This window comes from Panthera pardus, unplaced genomic scaffold, assembly GCF_024362965.1.
Source record: "Panthera pardus isolate Hobbes unplaced genomic scaffold, ASM2436296v1 HiC_scaffold_17, whole genome shotgun sequence".
Taxonomy (NCBI): domain Eukaryota; kingdom Metazoa; phylum Chordata; class Mammalia; order Carnivora; family Felidae; genus Panthera; species Panthera pardus.
In genome coordinates this window covers 73,158,623-73,178,189 of record NW_026526732.1, presented here as the reverse complement: position 1 = coordinate 73,178,189, position 19,567 = coordinate 73,158,623, and the positions used below count along the sequence as shown (strand labels likewise).

At 38.9% G+C, this 19,567-nt stretch overlaps 1 protein-coding gene across 1 annotated transcript; it reads right to left on the bottom strand.

The window, feature by feature from the left end:
- Positions 1–321: 321 nt before the first annotated feature.
- On the bottom strand, positions 322–17,380 carry GJB7 (gap junction protein beta 7). The gene is made up of 3 exons (XM_019442801.2): positions 17,270–17,380; positions 2,346–2,503; positions 322–2,219 (listed from the first exon to the last, which is right to left on the bottom strand). Exon 3 carries the CDS (start codon positions 2,190–2,192, stop codon positions 1,329–1,331), a length of 864 nt encoding a protein of 287 aa, XP_019298346.2. The 5' UTR covers positions 2,193–2,219; positions 2,346–2,503; positions 17,270–17,380; the 3' UTR covers positions 322–1,328.
- Positions 17,381–19,567: the final 2,187 nt, after the last annotated feature.

Here is a 19,567-nt window from a genome sequence, read left to right as displayed (position 1 = left end):
TGTCAAATGAATGTAAGCTCAGGAGTGCAGCAGTGAGGGATCTGGGATATAAATTGAAAGAAGGGGAAAACCTGCATGAATTGTAGTGACTTTATGCTGAAGAGGGCAGGGCCATGGAAGACATGACATAATCAGTTTCAGTTAAAATTACATTTTTATGCACTGATTTCTCATTAAAAAAATTCCCAGTGGACAAGAATGATTTCTGAACTATTTTTATCAAGCAGGGCTGCAAGTCCTGCTCTAAAATTGTCAGAAAAGTTTTATTTCACAGAATAATTGTACCCGTGCAGTCAAGTAACAATATCAAGGACAGCCAAATAACACAACAAAACCACTGCATTTTTATTCTGGAGAAATGCACGTCTGTTAGAGTGTTAAATACAAAGATAATATATGATTTTTTTAAAAATAAGAAAGAGCTAGTCTCCAAATAAAGTAATAATAAGCATCCTTATTTTTTTTTTTGCATTTTTCAAACCAATGTAACAGCATAGTACACATTTTATTATCCATTCTAGAGAGAGATGTACTAGTAAATTGTAGGCAAACTATGACATATTGTATAACACACTGTGAATTCCTGATCATAAAAAGGTCCAATAAATACAGAAATTTACAAAGTATTCAATGTTCAATGGTTAAAAGAGAAGGGTTAAGTAATTATCAAGTGGGTATGTTCCTTTTCTGGGTCCTACCTGCTCCCTGTCTGTGTAGTTGGTGGGACCTGCCTTCTGGTATGACTGGAGTGACCCTTTCAGGTATCTGCTAGGTTCAGGCTTAAGTGGGACATGTCCCCAGTAATATTTGTATTAACTTGGAAACCACAAATTATGGCTTTCTTCCCTCTCCCCTAGTCCATTTATATCCAGGGAGACCTAAACTGCAGAGGCCTGGGCTCTGTGGTCATTTCCCCAGGCCAGGCCTTCTCACTGAGTGTGCTTCTGTTTGCCTTGGCTACCTGCTACTGTGCCCTCACCATGCTCTTTCTCTGCAAAGATTGTGTAGAGCTGAGTGAGGGGAGCCTTGGCTGCCACTTTGGAAAGATTGCCAATGCCTCAACCTCAGCTTGGAAGCCATCACGTTTGTCAGAAATGTCACTTTCCATATTTTCCAGGTGACAGATCTAAGCGTTTAAGAGAATGCCGTTCACTGGATTTTTTCAGACTAATTTGCAATTAACTATTCAAACACAGCTCACATATCCACTTGAACCCTATGACAATGAGATCTCTGTCTAGTGTGTACAACTGAGCACATACTGAAAATTTTTTTAAAAATTTTCCCAAATGACATTAAGGCTGACACCCTTTGTTTTCCAACACGGCTTAGGTCTTGCTTAGGAAGGATGCAGATTCTCCTTGCCAACCCTCTTGTGAATCACAAAGCAGTTTTGTTTTACCTTGGGAGGGAGGGGGTTCAGGGGTGTGCAGTGTGCTAATGGCTGAGTCTGAGTGGCAATTCTGGAGCAGGGGAGGAGCCCCTATCCCACCACATTCAATGTATCTGAGGTTGTGGCACTCACACACTGAAGACTTGAGTGTCTTAGAGTGTTTTTGGAGATAGCACTTAATAAGGCACTTGAGAACCAAAAAGCTCAGTTCAATGAAATTCAACACAATGCACAGGCATGAGGTAATAACCAAGAAGAAGATGAAGATCGTTTTCTCGGTGGGTTTGGATATGAAGCAGTCCACAGTGTTGGGACAAGGCTTCAAATCACACTTCATAAGGTACGGAACACTAAAGCCATCATACAGCTTGTAAAATAAAACCAGGAAGCCAATTTCAAAACCAGTTTTAACAATGAGACTGATCAGGTAAGTGTACCACAGACCCCCATCCATCACACCTAGGCTGACATAGAGTTTCTTTCTGTGCCTTTTCTCTCTACTGTCACAACAGGCTACATGTAGAACCACAAGAAGTGAAGGCATAGAGACCATGATCAGCTGTAAGGCCCAAAGTCTGACCTGGGAAATGGGGAAGAAGTGATCAAAACACACATTTTCGCAACCAGGCTGTTTAATGTTGCACTCAAACTCTTTCTGCTCATCTTTCCACACATGCTCTGCTGCCACCATGTAGACCAGCAAACGGAAGATGAACACAACAGCCAGCCAAATCCGCCCAATTCCAGTTGAGTATTTATTTACTCCAGTTAGGAGGTCTCTGAGGAACATCCAACTCATGACTTAGGCTCAAAAGAAGGTAAGATTCTGCAAAAGAAAACAATTTCATCAAGATTCATTTATTTTCATTTTATTGATCATTTCCACTGTCTTACTTGATTATGAATTATGGACGATAAAGTCGAATTTCAACTCTGGTTGTTGAGGACTCACATTCATACAAGGAGATGACACAATTGGTCCACAGACGTAATTGATTTCTTGCCCAGTTAAGTTTGGAATTTAGTTGGTGATCCCACACACACTATCTCATTTTCAAAGAAATCCTTCCAGCTTATTGCTTCTAAGGATGGATGGGTTCTGTTAGTGATCTAGAAAAAAAAATAGATATGAATCCCAAGGTGACATTGGCACCTTGAAATACCCCTCACATACCAGCTTCTTGAAATTGTAATCTCTACTCACTTTCTCTAGTTTGTTAATGCCCCTCCCCAATCCTTAAAGGTTATTTCCTTCCCCTAGCTCCTCTCATGTCCTGTGTCCCATATCCCATACCAACAACTGAGCTCACCTACAGTCCCATAGTGAAAAGTGAGGGTCTCCAATATGAACTTCTTCAAACTCATGTTTCCTCACCCCTGCAGGTCTACTTACATCAATGCCCAACTTAACATGCTCTACACAGTTTAGAGGGAGGGGTCAGCCTCATCTTGCCTCAAAATGATCATTCCAACTCTACACCCCACTCTTGATTTATCCATTTTCCCTGCTTCTGTATCTTCAACCTTCACTGGTTCCTTCATCTCAGCAAATAAATGTGCTTAAGTTGTATCCCTTATTTCTACTATTACAACTATCATTTACTCTTCAACTCACTGAGTCTAGTTTTTCTGCTCATCATTGCATGCTAAAATTAGCACTACCACTGACCTGCCAATCTTCTGGACACTCTGGATCTCACTTAATTTTTCTATGATACTGTTGCCTGCTCTTGTGTTCTTGAAACTCCTTGAGCCTTGACATCCAGGATCATCTTCTTTCTATTGTTTCTATCTTCTCTATTGTTCTGATTCTCTTGATTGTACCATCTTAGTTTTCTTTGTCTAATTCGTAAAAGCTCTGTCCTCTGCTCTTTTCTTACTCCATATGCTCTCCCTAGAAAATCTCATTCACTCCCAGGGATTCATCTACCATTTTCAGATTTCTGACTCTCAAATATTTGGCTTCTCACCAGATTTCCATATCTCACTGCCTCTTGGTTATCATTTAAATATGCCACAGGCCTCTCAAACTTGAAGTATCTATAGGTGAATTTATTATCTGCTCTGCTCTTTGATTTTATTGCTTAATGGCATCACCAATACCCAAGCACCCAAGTTGGAAATCTCATATTCATCCTGGACCTCTCTCTCTTATGACCCTTTAAAATTTTTTTTAAATATTTATTTACTTATTTTAAGAGAGGGGGGTGAGGAGAGTACAAGCAGGGGAGCAGCAGAGAGAGGGGGAGAGAGAGAGAAGGAGAGAGACAGAGAGAGAGAGAGAGAGAATTCCAAGAAGATTCCATGCTGCCAGTGCAGAGCCCAACACGGGGCTCAAACTCAGGAATGGTGAGCTCATGACCTGAGCCAAAACCAAGAGTCAGACACTTAATCGAGTCACACAGGTGCCCCTTTTATGACCCTTCTTAATTATTCACAATATTCTTCTGATTCCTCCCTCCAAATATCTCTCAAATTCATCTCCAGGTCACTGCTAAAATCTCTCTCACCTGTACAGCCTTCTCACAGCTTTCTATTTCCAGTCTTACCATCTCTTCCCCTCTCCTAATATGTCCTTGATGCTATTTAATTATCTTGTACCTCTCTCCATCTCTTTTGCCCTTTTCTATATAAAAGTTGAAAGGAAACTAGGGAGCCTTCTTTTTCATTTCAGTGATGTTGTCTTTCTGGCACACTCTGCTTCCATCTTTTCTTATAATTAGATTCCCTGATTTATGTTTGTTGGGCCCATTATATACACAGCATTCTCTGTTCAGTGCTTTTGAGTTGGTCTCTCCCAACTACCCTGGAATGTGGGGGTTTTGTTTGTTTAGTTGGTCGGTTGGTTGGTTTGGTTTGCTTGTTTATGGTGGTGGATGTTTTGTTCTTTCAGATGAGAAAGCACACTCTGAAAAATGAAGCCACTTTCCCAAGGTCACAAAATACGATGCAGAGGGTTCAAATCTAATTTCCATCACTCTAAAACAGAGCTTCTCAACGGTGGCACCATTGATATTTGGGGTTGGATAATTCTTTGTTGGAGCAGCTATCCTATGCCTTGTAGGTTGTTTAGCAGAATCTCTCGCCTCTACCAGCTAGATGCCAGTAGCACCACCTCCCCATTTTGGACAACTAAAAATGTCTCCAGACATTTCCAAATGTACCCTGTGGAGATGAGACAGAATCTCTCCAAGTGAAAACCACTTCTCATAACTCTCTGCTATAATCAGAAGATGTGGGCTAGAGCTCCAGGTCTGCCACTAATATACTTTGTGATTTCTTAGGTGAAATTCTTGCCATTTTAGTTCTTGTTTTCTATTACAAAAATTAATTACCTTTTGCTTTCTCTCTAACTCAGCTGAAAGAGTATCATGGAAATGATCATGTGATAGGAATGAGGAGGTTAAGAAAATTGGGATATTGTTAATAGCAGCACACCTGTTGGAGCATGGCACATTACCTCTTACAGGGGAAACAATATGTAGCAAGCCCACACGCAAAAGCCCTGAGGAGATGTATGAAGGTTAAGAGATGTTTTCAGAGAAAACAAACATATATGTACACAGTGGTCTATTGAGCAGGGAATAAATACTTCAATGTCCTTGGGTTTTCAGAACACAAACAAAATTGTATTAAATAAAAAGGAGTCTCAAATCCACCTGAAAGGTCAATGTCTCCATGAATTATTAAAACAAAGTCCCAAAGATTAAAAAGGGAAAACAAAAGGTATTATGTTTTCCTACAACATGTGTCATTGGGCATTTGTCCATGTTATTTAAAAGGATATTTATGTAATGTTACAAAACATTTGAAAGTACCCTGCTGGTCATTTTAGAAAAGGGAGGAAGGCAAGAGTAGATCCAGACTGTTTTGCTAAAAGAAAAGCAGTAAGAAAGAAACTGCTGTTTGAATAGAGTTAGAAGACTGACACCATCAAATGTGTAAGAATCATGAATTTCATTTGACTGATAATTGTCTATCCTATTTTGAAATTCTCTGCTGATAGAAAGGCAGTGGCTTTTCTTAGGAGGGAAAGGTGTTCTAATATTAGTCCAGTTTTAACAAAGGTGGTTTAGTATAGCGGATAAGAGCCTGGGCACAGCATTGAACTCCATGGGTTCAAGCCCAAGTTCAGCTGTGATGATAATAGTACTAATCACGTGGGGCTCAAAACAGAGTCTGACACATGGTAGTGATCAGTAAGCATTATTATTATTATTTTGTCATCAAAAGCCTTTTCTTGGTATCAAATTGGAAGGCATTCCAATTGCAAGTTAGTATGTTTTTTTCTCTAACTTTTTTCCTCTGAAGGTGGATAAGTTAGGAATCTTTATATAATAGCCCTTTAAGCATTTGAAAGCAGTCATTAGTTTGAAGTCATTAGCTCATCATGTTTATCTCTTAATAATAATTCATATTGTCTATTTTTAATAAAGGTCTTTAATTTATCCCTTTTCTTAAGTCACTATGGATTACTCCCAATTTTTAAAGAGTTTCTACTTGCCAATTCTAATGTACCAATTTTCCTATGACTTTCTCTTTTCTCTTGAGAACTAGCAGTTAAGCGCACAGGAATTTCATTTGGAAAATTCAATTAATTAAATATTTTCAGAAAGTAAAATATTCAATATTGCCAATATCATGAATAATTTTGGGAATTGAAGATTTCCCCCAAACATTTTATCTAAATTAAAAATGGAGTCTGGTAAGTTTTAATATCCAGAATACGTAAAGAACTGCTAAAACTCAACAACAAAAGATAACTCAAACATGGACAAAAGATTTGAATAGACATATCTCCAAAGAAGATATACAAACGGCCAATCCATAGGTGAAAGGATGCTTAACGTCATTAGTCATTAGGAAAATGCAAATCAAAGCTATAAGAAGGGGCGCCTGGGTGTTCAGTCGGTTGCGTGTCCAACTCTTGATTTCAGCTCAGGTTATGATCTTAGGGTCGTGGGATCAGACTCTGCGTCAGGCTCTCTCTCTCTCTCTCTCTCTCTCTCTCTTTCTCTCCCTCTCTTCCTCTCTCCCTCTCCCTCCCTCTCTTTCCCTCTCTCTCCCCTCCCTGCTCATGCTCTTTCCTTCTAAAATAAATTTGTTTTTAATGTTTAAAAAAAGCTACAATACTTACTAAGATGGGTATAGTTTTTAAAATATAAAATAACAAGTGTTGGCAAGGATGTGGGGAAATTGGAACTCTTGTACAAAGCTGGTGGGAATGTAAAGTGGGGCAGCCACTGTGGAAAACTGTTTGGCAGTTCCTCAAAAAGCTAAACATAGCATTACCATCTGACCCAGCAATTCTACTTCTAGATATATACCCCAAAATTGGAAATAGGAACTCAAAGAGATATTTGTATGACAGTTTTCATCACAACATTATTCTCAATAGCCAACATGTGGGAAACAACCCAAGTTACATCAAGAATGAATATGCAAAATGTGGTATACACATACAAAGGAATATTAGTCAGTTAATGAAGTTCTGATCCATGCTACAGTGAGAGTGAACTTTGAAGACATTATGGTAATAAAATATGTAAGATACAAAAGGACAAATATTGTGTGATTCCACTTGTATGAAGTCTCTAGAACAGTAGAACAGGGAAATTCATAGAGATAGAAAGTAGATTAGAGACTACCAGGGACAGGAAGGAAGGAAGGAAGGAAGGAAGGAAGGAAGGAAGGAAGAAAGAATGGTGAGCTTTTTCTTAGTAATTACAAATTTTTTGGGGGGTTGAAAAAGTTTTGGAAATAGTGCTGATGGTTATACAATACAAATCATGTAATTAATGCCACTGAATTGTGCACTGAAAAATGATTAAAATGGAAAATTTTATGTCATATGTATTTTACCACAATGAATAAAGTTCCCCCAAAAAGTAGGTGGAAGGAAACTATTTAGAATAGAAGGAAACAATAGGGGTCCAAATAGCCTGAACATTTTAGGAGAACTGTGTTGTATAGGGAGTAGAAACAGGGACAAAAGAAAGAATAGTAATATAATATAATAAATATAATACTCATCAATGAAATAAGTTCTTATATGATTTTATTTTTTATGATTTTTGTTGTCCATATTTTTTCCAATAAGATTGTACAAAATTAAATCTGAAAGATCTAATAAAAAATAAACACTAATAAATCAGAGAGCTATCACTGTTGCATTTATAGAATGGATGTTTACAAATCAAACCATATCTGCAAGGTTACTATGTAAGAAAATCATGTGGTGAATCCTTTTCAATCTCTCTTACCTCTACGTATGTGTCTATAACTCCCAAAATTATGTATGTCCAGTCCACACCTGTCTCCTTGTCATCTCTACTAGGATGCCATCTCATAAATTCAAAATGTTTGAAAGTGAACTCATGGTGTTGCTTACTCCACCCTCCATCTCCCTGCAAAAGCACGGCACCTCAGTAGATTGTACCACCATGCAACTAGCATTGAGCCAGAAACTTCGAAGTTGTTTTTCACCTTCTCCCTACTCCAAACCCCACATCCAATCTATATTGAAGCCCAAAGTTTCTACCTTTGAAATATATCCCCCAAATTTTCACTCTTTCATCTACACTGCTTGCACCCTAATCCAAACCTTCCTCATCTCTTGCCTGGTATACCATAAAAGCTTCTTATCTGTCTCCCCTTTTCTCATTCTTGCCCTCATCCAACCTGTTTTCCATCAATAACTAGATTAACATTTAAAATGGAGATTATAGAGGTGTCTGGGTGGCTCAGTTAGTTAAGCGTCCAACTTCGGCTCAGGTCGTGATCTCACAGTTTATGGGTTCGAGCCCTGTGTCAGGCTCTGTGCCTGACAGCTCAGAGCCTGGAGCCTGCTTCGTATTCTGTGTCTCCCTCTGTCTCTGCCTTTCCCCCACTCATATTCTGTCTTTCTCTCTCTCTCTCTCAAAAATAAATAAACATAAAAAAAATAAGATGGAAATTATAGGGGTGCCTGGGTGGCTCAGTTGGTAAGCATGCAACTCTTGATTTGGGCTCAGGTCATGATCTCATGGTTCGTGAGTTTGAGTCCCTCATCAGGCTCAGAGCTGACCTCGCAGAGCTTTCTGAGGGTTCTTTCTCTCCCCCCCTCTCTCTTGTACTACTCTGCTTGTGCACACTCTCTCTCAAAATAAATAAATGCACTTTAAAAATTTTGCAAATAAATTAAATGGAGGTTATATCAGAAAGAAGTCAAACTTTCACTATTTGCAGACGGCATGATACTTTCTGTAGAAAGCCTTAAAGACCACCAAAAAATGGCTAGAACTGATACATGAATTCAGCAAAATTGCAAGATATGAAATCAACATACAGAAATCTGTTGCATTTCTATACACCAATCATGAAGAAGCAGAAAGAAAAATCAAAGAATTGATCCTGTTTACAATTGTGCCAAATATCCTAAGATGCCTAGGAATAAACCTAGCCAAAGAGGTAAAAGATCTGTACTCTGAAAACTATAGAATACTTATGAAAGAAATTGAAGGGGACACAAAGAAATTGAAAAACATTCCATGCTAATGAATTGAAAAACAGACACTGTTAAAATATCTATACTATCCAAAGCAATCTATATATTATATGCAATCCTTATCAAAATACCACCAACATTTTTCACAAAGCTAGAACAAACAATCCTAAAATTTGTGTGGAACCACAAAAGACTCCGAATAGCCAAAGCAATCTTGAAAAAGAAAAACAAAGCTGAAGGCATCACAATTCCAGACTTCAAGCTGTATTATAAAGCTATAGTCATCAAGACAGTATGGTACTCATTGAGGAGGGCACCTGTTGGGATGAGTACTGGGTGTTGTATGGAAACCAATTTGACAATAAATTGTATTTAATATAAAAAAAAGTATGGTACTAGCACAAAAACAGACACATAGATCAGTCAACAGAACAGAAAACCCAGAAAAGTACCCAAAGCTATATGGTCAACTAATCTTTGACAAAGCAGGAAAGAATATGCAATGGAAAAAAAGACAGTCTCTGCAACAAATAATGTTGGGAAAACTGGACAGCAACATGCAGAAGAATGAAACTAGACCACTTTTTTACACCAGTCACAAAAACAAATTCAAAATGGATTAAAGACCTAAATGTGAGACAGGAAACCATCAAAATCCTAGAGAGGAACACAGGCAGCAACCTGTTTGACCTTGGCCATAGCAACATCTAGCTAGACACATCATTGGAGGCAAGGGAAACAAGCAAACTTGAATTGCTGGGACTGCATCAAGATAAAAAGCTTCTACACAGCAAAGGAAACAACCAACAAAACTAAAAAGCAGCCTACAGAATGGAAGGAGGTATTTGCAAATGACATATCTGATAAAGGGTTAGTATCCAAAATCTATAAAAAATTTATCAAGTCAACACCCAAAAAACAAATAACCCAGTTAAGAAATGGACAGAAGACATGAATAGACATTTTTTCTAAAGAAGACATTCAGATAGCTAACAGACACATGAAAAGATGCTCAACATCACTCATCATCGGGGAAATCAAATCATAACAACGATGGGATACCATCTCACACCTATCAGAATGGCTAAAATGAACAACACAGGAAACAACAGATGTTGGTGAGATGCAGAAAAAGAGGAGCCCTCTTACACTGTTGGTGGGAATGCAAACTGGTACAGCCACTCTGGAAAACAGTATGGAGCTCCTCAAAAAGTTAGAAGTAGAACTACCTTATGACCCAGGAATTGCACTACTAGGTATTTACCCAAAGGATACAAAAATACAGATTCAAAGGGGAACATGCACTCTGATGTTTATAGCAGCATTATCAACAATAGCCACATTATGGAAAGAGCCCAAATGTCCATTGACTGATGAATGGATAAAGAATATGTGATATATATACACAAAGGAATATACTCAGTCATCAGAAAGTGAAATCTTGCCATTTGCAAGGATGTGGATGGAGCTAGAATGTATTATGCTAAGTAAAACAAGTGAGTGAGAGAAAAACAAATGCCATATGATTTCACTCATATGTGAAATTTAAGAAACAAAACAGATGAACATAAAGGAAGGGGAAAAAAAAGAAAGAGGGAAGCAAATCATAATAGACTGTCTACTATAGAGAACAAACTGAGGGTTGGTGGAGGAGAGATGGGCATGGGATGGGCTAGATGGGTGATGGGTATTAAGGAGAGCATTTTTTATGATGAGAACTGGGTATTATATGTAAGTGATGAATCACTAAGTTCAATATTACACTATATGTTAACTAACTAGAATTTAAATAAAAATTTGAAAAAGTGCACATAGAAATATAGATTAAAAAATTAAAAATAATAATGAAAATAAAATGGAGAATATATCATCTCGTTCTATCATTTCTCTGCTTAAACCTCTAACCCGACTTCCCATTGCACTTAGGGTAGGAAAAAAAGGGAAAATATTTACCAGACGATGAAGCCTTGCATAGTGGTGCCCTTGCCTGTCTCTCCAACCTCATCTTGCACATCCTAAAGGTACAGTGAATTCCAGGCATGTTCCTCTCCTTTCATTTCCTCCTTTAGATCCTACATCCATTTTTGTTCCTCCTACCTGAGATGATCTTGTCTCCCTCACCTGAATGAGAGAGGCTTTTTGTGACCCCACCAATCTAAATTAGTCTTCTTTGGTATTCTTGTTTACAATATTGGCATCTTTTCGTTCGTGCCATTTATAACTTATAATCACTTATTTATATGACTAATATCTGAAGATACTGTGTGTTCTATAAGAGAAAGGACTAGGGATGCCAGATTGAGCAAGCAAATAAAATGTAGGCTGTCCAGTTAAATTTGAATTTCAGATAAACAATGAATAATTTCTTACTGTGCCATCCAATATTCAGGATTACTTAAACTGAAAAGGTATTCCATTATTTTTTCTTAATTACTTTTAATGTTTATTTATTTTTGAGACAGAGGGAGACAGAGCACAAGTCGGGGAGGGGCAGAGAGAGAGGGAGACACAGAATCTGAAACAGGCTCCAGGCTCTGAGCTGTCAGCACAGAGCCTGATGCAGGGCTCAAACCCACAAACCATGAAATCATGACCTGAGCTGAAGTCGGAGGCTTAACTGACTGACGCACCCAGGCGCCCCAAAAAGTATCCATTAGTTATCTGATATTCAAAATTAACTGGACAATCTATATTTTATGTGGCAACCTAAACAAGTACTTTGATTGTCCTCTGTTGTGTACTCAGTGCCTAAGTAACAGTGCAAAATTCAGTAACAAATGGGAACACAGCTTGCTCTAAAGCTCAGAAACATTTGGAAAACTCAATCATTCTTCTCCTTATACCCAGCCTCTCTATCTCCACCTTAATTAAATTGCTATGTTCTCCACAAAACTATGCAGTCTGCTCTGAGGTCCCCACTTCCTGTAACTTCTGGATGGACCTGAGATTCAGACCATCTTGCTTCATCTCTGCAAGAAAAGCAAGTGGGAGATACCCCCAGACTTTCTCCTAAAATCCACTCCACGCTTTTGACTGCTAGATTAGAATGCTGTTTCCATCCTGTTATTCTTCTGCTTGGGAATACTCTCTAGCTTCCATGAGACTTCTGGAATAAGTTTCCGAGTCTCACCTTCATGTTCAAGATCTTACACTCTTGTGTCTACCAACATTCACCAATACCCACTTTGGTCAGATGGTTCATCCTCCCACCCACCTACCTATGTCTTCCTGTCTCAAGGCCTCATGTTCTTCTCATCTCCATGCACTTGCTCATGCTGTTCCTCCCTCCTCCCTGCCCTACCTCACTATTGCCCTCCAAGTTGTGATTTTTCTCTCTTCATATTTGTAGCCCTTAAGCCTTAGCACATATTTTAGCCCTTGGTGGCTCTCATATAGACTTTGGTGTTTCTCACCAAAGAACCTTATGCCTTGCTTTAACATGCCTTAAGACCATGTTTGTTACTTGTTTTGTATACTCCAAAGTGCTTAGCATAAAGTGGCTGTTTAGTAAATGTTTATTAGCTGCATATAGCTAAAGAAACAGCAAAGTTGTAGGTGCCTACTCTGTGTTGCACAGCAGTAAACAAAATAGACAGCGTTCCTTCTCTCAAAAACTTACAGCATAGAGGTTAAATATGTTTTTTTTTAGTTACCTAAATATGCAATTAGAAACTATGACAAATATATGCTCTAGGTGCAAGAGCAAGCTAGGTAGAGAAGGACCTCGCTCTCAAGGAGCTTATATTCTAGGGAGTGAGAGAAACAAACAAGAAACAAATGCATAAGATAATATCAGATAATGATGAAAGCTGTGAAGAAGCACAAGCAGAGTAATGTAATTATGATGGGTCCAGGAGAGCTTCTTTCAGTTGGCCATGGGAGGCCTCTCTGATGTGGTAACCTTTGGATCGAGCCCCAAGAGACAAGGAGTCAGCTCTACATGAAGATATGAGGAAGAACATCCTAGGAAAATGGAATGGCTGGACAGAATGAATTTGAGGAACAGAAGGCCCATGTGACTAGACCTCAGTGAATGAGGGATGGATGGCCTGAGATGAGGTTGGAAAAGGAGGTCCAGCCAGGTTACATGGCACCTTTGGAGTGGGCTGTTCCATGCTATGTCACTATAAACAAGAAGTTCACTCTTGGGACGGTTCAGTTTCCCCATCTGTAAAGGGGGATACTAATATTCTCCCAGCTGACTTCATGAGGTTTGTTGTGAATATAAATCAAGATGAAATATAAGAATTTCATAAAGCACACACACACATAAGAAAAGAAAGAAATAGCAAAGTTGAATGTTGACTCTCAGGTGAAATATTCAGTTTCAAATTTTTTTGCTCTTTGACATAGAATAAGTCACTCATACAGTCTTTGAGGACCATAATTCTTTCCATTGACCACGTTAAGAAAACTGAGCTGAAAGATGAGAAATTAAAGTAATTTTCATATCACTTTGCTATTATACTTAATACTAATATTAATAGAAAATATCCATTCATTCCTATTTACTCAACAAATTCAAATGTTAAACTTACAGCAAGGTTTTGTTGTTTTTTTTTTTTCAGGATTGGCATCAGTGTTGATTGATTCAAGTATTTCATAATTCTGTTAAAAATCCCAAATGAAATGTGTGTGGGTGCACACGTGCACATGCACTATTGTAATGAGGAGTTGGAAGGCCCTAGTAACATTGATGAATTGTTTTAACTCTTATCTTCATGGCAGAGATCTAATCATCAAAATGCAGACTTTGGAGAAAAATGTGTAAATGTAAAAAAAAATTTTTTTTTTGAGAAAAAGAGAGCACAAGCAGGGGAGAGGGGCACAGCAGGGAAGAGAGAGAGAATCTTAAGTAGGCTCCATGCCTAGCGTGGAGTCCAATGCAGGGCTTGATCTCATGACTGACCATGAGATTAAGAGTTGGATGCTTAACATACTGAGCTGCTCAGGCGCCTCTGTAAGTGTCAAATTTAAAATAACTATCCCCTGTGTGCCACATATTTCAGAGTCACAACCAAAAGAATGCATAGAGGAAAAAAATTTGTACACATCACAGTCTACTCTCTTAGAAGGAACTTGCATTAGTATAGCTATGAGTAAATAGATACAAATGAATAAGTTCATTTGAAGCAGTTAGGATATCATCTGATATATAACAAATATGAATTTAAATATCATCAATATGAACTTAGTGAAAGTTGAAGGACCCAAAAAGACTTGACTAAAAATCTTCCACCAACTATACTAAGTTTCTACTAACTGATCAAACAACAACAACGCCATGAAGAATACAATCACGGGCCTCCATAAAATGTGACATCCTGGGTGGAGAGCATAGTCAGACTAAAGTAACTCAGAATTTGGAGACAAATACCTCCTTTGAGTGTGAAATGAGTAAAAAGCCTCATGGGAAAGGATTAGCAATTTGTAGAAGAAACCTATCCCAAAGAGACCATCTGTCCCATATTCCTGGGAGCTGGAAAACACTAGAACGTTAGTAGATATAAAGGTGTAAAATTATGTAAGACCTCAAACATAAAGGTGAGAATTAGAAACTTATTTTCCCATATAGTTCCCCACAACCAGAGGGTACCTGAGTAAAATGGGTAGAAGCTAATCAACCATGTGGTCCTGCACTGGCATAATGATATGGAAGCAAAGTTTAGCAGAAGAGTAGAGCTCTGTGTGAATGATACGTGAACAGAAACCACATAGACCTTCTCAATGTCTACATCAGTCTATATACAGGGAAAATATCATCTGTACATGTGTAAAATACTTCATCATTTTCTTCTGCAACCAAGGATTCTAGATTTTCTGGAATAACCCTATTGCAAGCATGCTAAACTGATGTCAGAACTAATGAGAACATGTACAAGTTTTGGGTTGAGAAAATGAGTTACAATAACCATATAGTAGCAGCAAGGATAATTAATAATGTGACTTTTCTACATCCTGATTAAATGTCTGTTACAATCATTTGATTCTCATTCTTCCAATTAACCAAGCAACCTCTGAGTAATAATTTTCTTGCTGAGGAGATTCCTTAAACTGTGCAAGGGTATTCTCCTGAGATTACATACAAGAGTTCCAGTCCCTGGAGAGGCGCCTTATAAATCAGGCTCCTCTGGGTTTGGTTAATGAATCCCTTAAAGCTGATTCAACTTGGGGTGAATCATACACTTGAGCTTTTGAGCCTTTGGGACTGAACACCAGCCCACCTGTCCTTCACTTATTACAGGACGAACCTTTATGCCAACAACTTTCCTGACATGAGTCTTCACTACTTGTGTGGTTCAGCCATCTATAAGCACATGCCTTCTCTGTGCCCTGAATGGGCACAAAAACACTAAGGAGCCCTGGCACTGTTGGGAGCCGGAGTCCTGCTCTGAAGTTATTAAAAAGTGCTATTTTGCAAGTTGAGTTTGAGGGGCACTGGATTTCCAATATCCTTGCAGTCCACTATGACAAGCCATGAAAAAGCTGCCAGCTTCATAGGCAGCCTCTTTCACGTCCCAGTAATAACAGTGCCTGTCCTTGGATAGTGCTTGAGCGTTTCTGAAGAGTTTCACAGCATCTCATGTAACCCTCACCTCCATCCTCTGGGTTGGTATCGTCTGTGGTATGGCCCCCAATGTAGTGATGAAGAAATGGAAACTCAGAGAAGGGGGCTTGTGCAAGACTCCTCCAGAAACTCAGTAACAGAAACTCCTCAGTAGAAAACTCAGCAGCAGAACCCAGATCCCGAATGACTGGTCTCCAGCTCCCCCTCAGCAGGCTGGATTTTCTGGTTCATTAACAACTCTGTGCTACCTTGTACACAAATTATTTAACCCCTAAAGAATAGAATTTCCTCTCAGATTCTCTTTCCACCACCTGCTGACTCTTGCACCACCTGCTGACTCTTGCAAATTCTGTAAAATGCCCTATTTGAATACAAGGCATTTTCACTTTTAACAGTAGCCTATTTGGAAAATCCCTAAAGCAGAGTGTTTCTAAACCCAGGATCCATGACCCCTGAAGGTCTGTCATTAGATTCTCAAGGGTCTATGAGAAGTTTATATGTGTGTATTTTGTATTTTGTTTTTATGATCTTAAACAAACAAAACAATGCTGGATGACTAGTTCATAACCAAGGACTAGTTCATAGCCACAGTATTTCAGTACTCATATTTACCAGTGTTTGGCAAACTATACAGCCTGCAGGCTAAATCCAGTTTTCCACCTGTTTTGTAAATAAAGTTTTGTGGGGACACAGCCATGCCCATTCATTTACTATGGTCTATGGCTGCTTTCATGCTAAAATAACAGAGTTGACTAGTTTCAGTAGAGATAGCACAGCCCTCAAACCCTAAATTAATTACCATCTGGCCTTTGTAGAGGTCATTTGCCGACCTCTGATATTTATGTCGTATTTGAAATCATACTGGAACCAAGTTGCAAAACTTTCATTATCTGGGCTTCCAAGAAACAACACATGATGGGTCCTGCTCAAGAGAAAGCTATGTGAAGGCATATTGACAGCACAGCGTGAATGAAGCCTGCTGGCAGTTTGGATGGAGACAAGTGAACAAGGAACAAGCCATTACCCAACCCACGGTGGGTCCACAGCTTCAAAGAATCTGGGCTTCTGCAGTCAGTATCTTATTCTCTTAGTGAGTAGTAATTTAATTTTAGCCAAACTGTGTCGTTTGTCCACTAAACTTGAATTAATTTTAATTTTATTGGTTTTGTGATATTTGATTTTTCTTTTGTAAATACAGTTGCATAAGAGCTATACGTCTAAGGATTAGCCTGTGGCTGTAAAATTATTTCACATCTAATTTTAGGTCTCATTACATATAAATAACAGTATACTAAAAAAATAAATTGTCAACATTGAAGGTACAGGAACAATGCTGAGTAAAACAGTATCCACACAGGCCGACACCTGTATATATATATATACCTCTTGCCAGGTATTTTAATTTCCTGTATGAACAAAGGTATTGACATTTTTAGAGGGTCCTCTCTTCGGAACAGTGCAAAGGTTATCCTGAAGCCACACAGAAGGGGCCACTGAGAGGTCCTGGGCTGTTCCACTATGCCCCCAAATTCCACTCATTCGCATTCTGTGCTCAAGCCAGGTGCTCTGACTTGGCCACAACCACAAAGCCCCCAAGTCACTCACACATTCCAAATGGGCCATTTACTTAGAGGCAGCTTATCCAGAAAGGGTGTCTGTGATGCAGCACAAAACTGGATAGCAGTGCATTTAGTTTGTAATAATTAGGATTACTTCTCTCACCAAAACTTTTTGGAAAGAGGTAATGACTACCCAATTACAAGAAATGCCATCTTCCCTTGCATAAACAAATCCTATTATAAGAGAAATAAGCTTAACTTACCCATTGGCACAGATGTGAAGATTAAGAAGAGATCCAGTTAGTTGTTCATTTGATTAAAAAAAAATCATGAGTTGATTATATTATTTCCCTGAGAGGAAGCTAGTGCTTTAAGCTCAGGCAAATGGAGTCTAGTGGTTTCCAAGGTAGCATAAGCCAAACAGGTGTAACCTGATCGTTTGTTTTGGCTCATAACTTAGATGAGAACTCTTGTGTCTCTGCTGTTCACGATATATGTTAAAAGAGAATCGAAACTGGAAAAACTAATTCAAAGCCATTCACATACACACAATTCATTGAACATCTCTTTTTATAAAACCTTGTCATTATTTACACAAAGAAGTTGGAACAATGAGAGAAAGGTTTTCATCTCTTTAAAGGATTGAGTTGATAGAGAATAATTTAAGTCAGTCTATCTTTGATGAACTTACTTTAACTTTACATCATATACCCTATTCTTAGCAATCCAGAAAGTAAGAAGGCATAGTAAAAATCACTCTCACAAACCCAGAAAGCATCAATAACAGACACTTTGTAAGTACATAACAAACAGATGAGAGAAAGCAGGGGAGAGGCAGGAAGAAGGGGAGAAAGAGAAAGTACTTTATCTTTTTATTTCTAGGTACAAATTTGGTTACAATTAAAGATATGTGGAAATTAAAATATCATTTTTCTCTTGGAAGAAGAATAGCTTAGAAACAGAATTTCACATTTGGAAATGATATTAAATTTATGAAGTTTAAGGCCTTCATTTTATTTACTTTTTAAAAAAATTTTAATGTTTATTTTTGAGAGGGAGAGAGACAGCACGTGAGTGGGGGAAGGGTAGAGAGAGAGGGAGACACAGAATCCGAAGCAGGCTCCAGGCTCTGAGCTGTCAGCACAGAGCCTGACAAGGGGCTTGAACCCACAAACCGTGAGATCATGACCTGAGCCAAAGGCAGGCGCTTCACCAACTGAGCCACCCAGGTGCCCCAAGGCCTTCATTTTTTTTATAATTTTTTTTTAACGTTTATTTATTTTTGAGACAGAGAGAGACACAGAGCGTGAACAGGGGAGGGGCAGAGAGAGAGGGAGACACAGAATCTGAAACAGGCTCCAGGCTCTGAGCTGTCAGCACAGAGCCCGAAGCGGGGCTCGAACTCACGGACCGTGAGATCATGACCTGAGCCAAAGTCGGACGCTTAGCCGACTGAGCCACCCAGGCGCCCCCAAGGCCTTCATTTTAATGATGAGAAAACAGAACCACAGACAGCAGCCTGTGTCAGGTCCCAGAGCTAAGATAGAGAGTGTAGGAAGTACCTGGAGATGAATGCCAAGTCTCAGAGATCTTTCCTTTACTCTGTGATAGCCACCTCTGCAGACCATGTGAATTTCCGTACAGGTTCTCTCTTACTGCTCTTAGCATTTGTGGCCTTTAAAATGATACCATATATTGATATATTCAATCCAAAATTCAAAGAAAAGTGCAGTTTATTTTGAAAAATCATCTATTTACTATTAACTATTATTAACTATATTACTGGATAATTACTGGATAAATCCTCTCTATACCCCCAAAAGCAAATCTGGTTTGGTTTGGTTTTTACAGAGATCTCAGGATCCCAGAATAGTGACCCAGTTTCCAAAGGGTTACTATCACAGTAAGATCCCAGAGTCTTGTCTCTGGAATCGGTCACCCTTCTCAGTTCCCACTCCTTTGTTTATAATTAGTGCTTACCAAGCTTTATCCATACTCTTAAAACATTAGCTGTTTGTACTGAGACACCTTCTTCCAGGAGCACTTGGTTTGAGGTAGTTGGTTTTTAGGGCAACCTTCAGGGAGGTCTTACTGAATCCTTGAACACTAATGATTCAGAGGATCCCAGCCTTCCAGTAATGTTAACACTAACCCAAACAAAGGTAGGATTCACAGTTCCCTACACAAAGGTCCCCAAGGATCTTGCTCAAGGATCTTGTAGCACCTTACACAGAAGCCAGGGGAGGGAGAAATTGCCAGGGGAAGGGAGCAATCAGGAGAGGCTCTATAGAAGAGGTGGGATATGGGATATGGATCTTTATGGAATGAGAGATAGGAACAGGGGTGTGTTCTGGACAAAGTGTGTCTGCTGAACCCTATACCTTCTCAGTTACACTCATGACTTTTGGCTATGCTTTTGACAAAGACATTTAATTCTTCCACCACCATTGTTCATTTAGAAGAAACAAACATAATAAAAACTGCAAAAAGTGAGCTGTCTTGTTGAAATAACGTCATTTCAAAGCCCAGGTTGGGGAGAAATAAGAGAAGGCAGAACTAGA